Below are 4,163 nucleotides of genomic sequence, written 5' to 3'. Positions count from 1 at the left end.
GAGCAGCGGGGGGCCAGGACCAGCTGGCCCGGCCTGGCCTGCATGCCCTGCCTGGGAGAAATGCGGACAGGAGGGGTCCAGGCTCCACTGCTGCATGCCCGCAGCCTGGCTGCCCTTCCTGGGCCACACCCTCACTCACAGGGACAGGTCAAGGCCAAGCATGTCAGGGACTAGAGGCCGCACACCGGGAGAGCCTCTGGGACACACGAAACCCAGCTCAGGAGAGGAGCAGAGGGGCTGCAGGGCCCGGCCAGGCGGGGGGTAGCGCAGCTGTGAGCCCACATTCTGCAAGGCAGACCCACATGGGAGGGCTCGGGTTCGTGTCACAGGGCTCCCTGGGCACACGGGACATACCTGTGCCTGTGATCTGGGCTGGCTGAGGAGCTGGTGGGTCAGGGATCGAAACCCTGTTGGGAGTGCTGTCTGTCTGTCTCTCTCACAGTATTAAATAAGCAAAACTTAAAAAAAAAAATGATAGTAGGCAGACCACCATCCAGACCACCATCAGGCTGGGGTGAGGCGGGGCGGGGCGCGGCCTCACCGTGGTCGAAGTCGATGTACTTGGTGAGCTTGTGCCAGGTGCGGTAGTAGAAGTGGCGCACCTGCTCCTTGTTCTTCACCATGCTCGCCGGCTTGCCTTTCTTCTTGTACTTCAGGGCGATGTTGTTCTGAATCGCTTCAAAGTCCTTGCCGTGCTGGAAAATGAAGCCCAGGGTAAAGAGCGGGCCTGAGAACCACGCACTTCCCTGTGGACGAGACCCAGGAAAGGAAGGGCCTGCCTGTGGGCACGCGGGCCGTGCCCGGCTCCCACTGAGTGTGAGGGTTAGCTTGGCTTCCCTTGGGCTACAGGCTTTTGGTTTTGTTTTTCAAAATTTGCCAGACGGTGTATTTGTTTACTAGGGAAAAAGACAGAAATAGAGAGAGAGAAAGTCCCCCAAGGCACCCGGTCATGCTGCAATCCCCTCTCCTCTCTCAGCCCCTCCTTTCAGAATTTGACAGGCACACACATCTGGCATGGTTTTTTTTTTTTTTTTTTTTTTTGGAGAGGTTTTTGCTATAGGGCGCGTGCGCTCGCCAGACAGAGAGAGACAGAGAGACAGAAAGCGAGAAATCACCCCCCAGGGCGGATGGTCACGCCGCAATCCCTTCTCCTCCATTCTCCTCCCGGGATCTTGGGCACACACACACGCGCGCCTGGCGTGAGTTTTAAACCACTGGGTCCGGGACGCAAACCACGGTAGACTACGTGGGAGTCCAGCGACATAGCCATTACGCCAACTGCTGGTTCCCATCACCTGGCATGGTTTTGAAGCCACTGGGTCCCAGACTTGAACCATGTGGTCAGTTGTGGGGGATCCAGCTGCCTGACCCAGCAGGCAGGTCACAGGCTTTAACCAGGACAAAGCAGCATGCGAACCCCGGGGATGGCTACTGTAGCCTGCACACAGAGGCAGGGCCTGGGGACACATGGTGACCTCTGAGCCCTGCAGCCCCACAAAGAGCATCGGTGGCAGGCAGGTGGCACAGGTGGCTGGGTGCTGGGTCTCTGCAGGTGCTGGGTCTCTGCAGGCTACAGTTTGAGCCCCCGCCCTGGGTTCGCTTTCTCTGTCTCTCTCTGGTTAAACTGAAAAATAATGATAATGAACAAAACTAAAATAATTCTTAAAAAAAAAAAAAAAAGAAAAGAAGACACCGGAAATGGAGACCACGGTGTCAGGGTGCAGGGCTCAGGTTGCTGCCTACTTGGCTCCTAAATTAAAAGGCCAGGGCCAACCGTGTGGCGCTGCAGGCAAGTGCTGCTCAAGAAAAGCAGGACCGAGGGGCGGCCAGCTGCGGATTGAACCCCCAGCCCGGCTGGCCTGAAACATGCTGGGTCTGGATGTGCGTGCCCAAGGCCTGAGCGCTGGGGGACTGGTAGGAAGGGGCCGTGGCAAGGTGACCGGGGAAGACACTTAGCTCTCACTTGGCGTGCACCCCTCGACTGCAAAGAAGGAAAACAAAGGGAATGTAAAAGACAGCTATTCAGAGAACTCTCACGGCTTTGATCGCATAGAACGTAGTGCGTACTGAAGTAGGCAGAGCAGATCATAGCTTAAAAAGTAATTACGTGGGACCAGCAGTTAGCGTAATGGCCATGTCGCTAGACTCCCATGTAGTTGATTGCGGTTCGAGTCCCAGACCTGGTGGCTTAAACTCACGCCGGGCGCATGTGCGTGCATGCCCAAGATCCCGAGAGGAGAATGGAGGAGATCCACTCCCCTGGGGAGTGATTTCTCACTTTCTGTCTCTCTGTCTCTGTCTGTCTGGCAAGCGCATGAGCCCTATAGCAAACCCCCCCAAATAAATAAATAAATAAATAAATACGTATATAACTTCATTATCATTCTTTAATTTACCAGAGAGAGACAGTGACAGAGAGAAAGCGAGAAAGTAAGCCACCAAGTCTGGCACGCTAGCCGGGGCCAGTCACATGGGAACCGCACCTCAGCCACGCACCTGCTGGCCCTGCAAATAGGAGCTTCTAGGAAAAGCCCTGCAGGGTGCACTGGCAATCCCCGCGGCCGGCCCTTTCCATGCAGGGCTGAGCAGGGCAGGCTCTACAACAGAGCGTGTGTCCCCGAACACTGCCAGTGCAGCCCTGCACACCGCCAGGCAGAGGCCGACCGCTTGGTAATCCACGCCAGGGTGGGGCAAGGAGGCAGCGCCGCAGAGCGGCGAGCACCGCAGTACCCAGGTCTGGTGTCTAAGTCCCACTTGGCAAAGGGAACCAGGGCTGGGGCGGGAGGAGTGAGTCTGGCCCCCAGCAGTCACGCTGATGCCATCTGGGCACTTAGTGGTTATGACCCAGAGAACAAAGTCCCATGAGCCCACACGTAGAAGTGAATGCCCGACTGAGTACACCTGTGGGGAGCGTGGGCTCCCCACCAGTAACTGGAGAGGACAGCAGCAAAGAGGGCTGTCCCCAGGCTTCGGAGAGAAGCAGCAACAGTCGCTGAACTCAGTGGGAAAAGGAGTGAGAGGTATCCGCGGTGTCCACGCGGAGCCACAAGCGGGAGGACAGAAATGGCAGCTGCTACAGGAAGCAGCAGCCCAGCTGACGGCACCCGGGGAGACAGGCCACAGTAGCGCCTCCAGCCTGACGCACTGACTGGGGGGGATATGCCGAGGCGTTGCAGCCTCTGCCTGCATGCAGGTCGGGGTCCAGACCTGGGAGTCAGCAGCACCAGCCAACCCTGAGCCAGGCCTGAGGGGGCAGACGGGCTGCCGCTACCGCTGAGTCCGCCACCCCACACTGTGGGTGCAGAGCCGGGGAAGCAGGGCGAAGGGCTCGTGGGAATTCTGCTCTTAACTCTGGCATCATTTCAGATGAAAAGCCAAACAATAAAACCAAAAACTAATGGCAGGTGAAGTATGGAAAGGTGCAGTTGTGTCCAGCGGCCCCAACAGTGTCCTGCCCGAGGCCACCCCCTTCCTGACGCCAGCCTCAGGCTTCAACGAGATCTGTGATGGGGACGGGGTGGGCAGCCCGAAACCTCAGAACCTGGGAGCAGCTGGGCCGAGACCTCACCACTGGGGGCCAGCGTCTGGGAGCCCTGACTCCAATCCCAAGCCTTCTGAACCCCTCTTGCCATCCGACTTCCTGTGGACCTCACTGTGTCCCCAGCGAGGCCGGAGGGCCAGCGAGCAGGGCCTCACGTTCTAGCCCCACCAGAGCACTCTGGGCTCAGTCATGAACTGGAAGACAAGAGCCACAGGGAACAGGTGGGCTGCAGACGGGACCGCTCAGCGGTGCAGACACTCGCAGCACGTCTGTAGACGCCGGGGCGGCAGGCTCACCACTGAGCGAGGGCAGGGGTCAGCCACGCGGCCGGGGCTGGAAAACGAGCGCCGCAGGCAGAGAGGACATAGCAGAAGCTGGACTGATGGGCGCGAGGGGAAGGGGAGTCAGCAGTGGGCTTTGCACAGAAGGACCCCAAGCGGCAGAGGCAGGGAGGAAGCCCAGAGAGCCCCTGACTCACCTGCCATGCCATCCTGCTCCTCACCAGTCGGCTGTGCGGGCCAACCCCCCACAGCATCTGGTGCGGAGATCAGGCAAGAGCTCCAGGAGCCACTGGAGGAGTCCCATGCCCGGCTGCTCCCAGCAGCCCTCCCGGGTCTCGACG

At 58.9% G+C, this 4,163-nt stretch overlaps 1 protein-coding gene across 1 annotated transcript in view; it reads right to left on the bottom strand.

Annotated features, from left to right (window-relative positions):
• Window positions 1-4,163, bottom strand: part of CRAMP1 (cramped chromatin regulator 1) — a gene marked incomplete at its 5' end in the record, with an annotated part of 53,477 nt that overhangs the window by 35,764 nt on the left and 13,550 nt on the right. The window contains 1 exon segment of the mRNA XM_014587021.2: window positions 542-695. Within this exon segment, the coding sequence (XP_014442507.1) occupies window positions 542-695 (154 nt within the window).

The sequence above is a fragment of the Tupaia chinensis genome, unplaced genomic scaffold (assembly GCF_000334495.1).
Source record: "Tupaia chinensis unplaced genomic scaffold, TupChi_1.0 Scaffold000178_1, whole genome shotgun sequence".
Taxonomy (NCBI): domain Eukaryota; kingdom Metazoa; phylum Chordata; class Mammalia; order Scandentia; family Tupaiidae; genus Tupaia; species Tupaia belangeri.
Note: the sequence above shows the minus strand (reverse complement) of the source record. Positions and strands in the feature narration are given on the sequence as shown.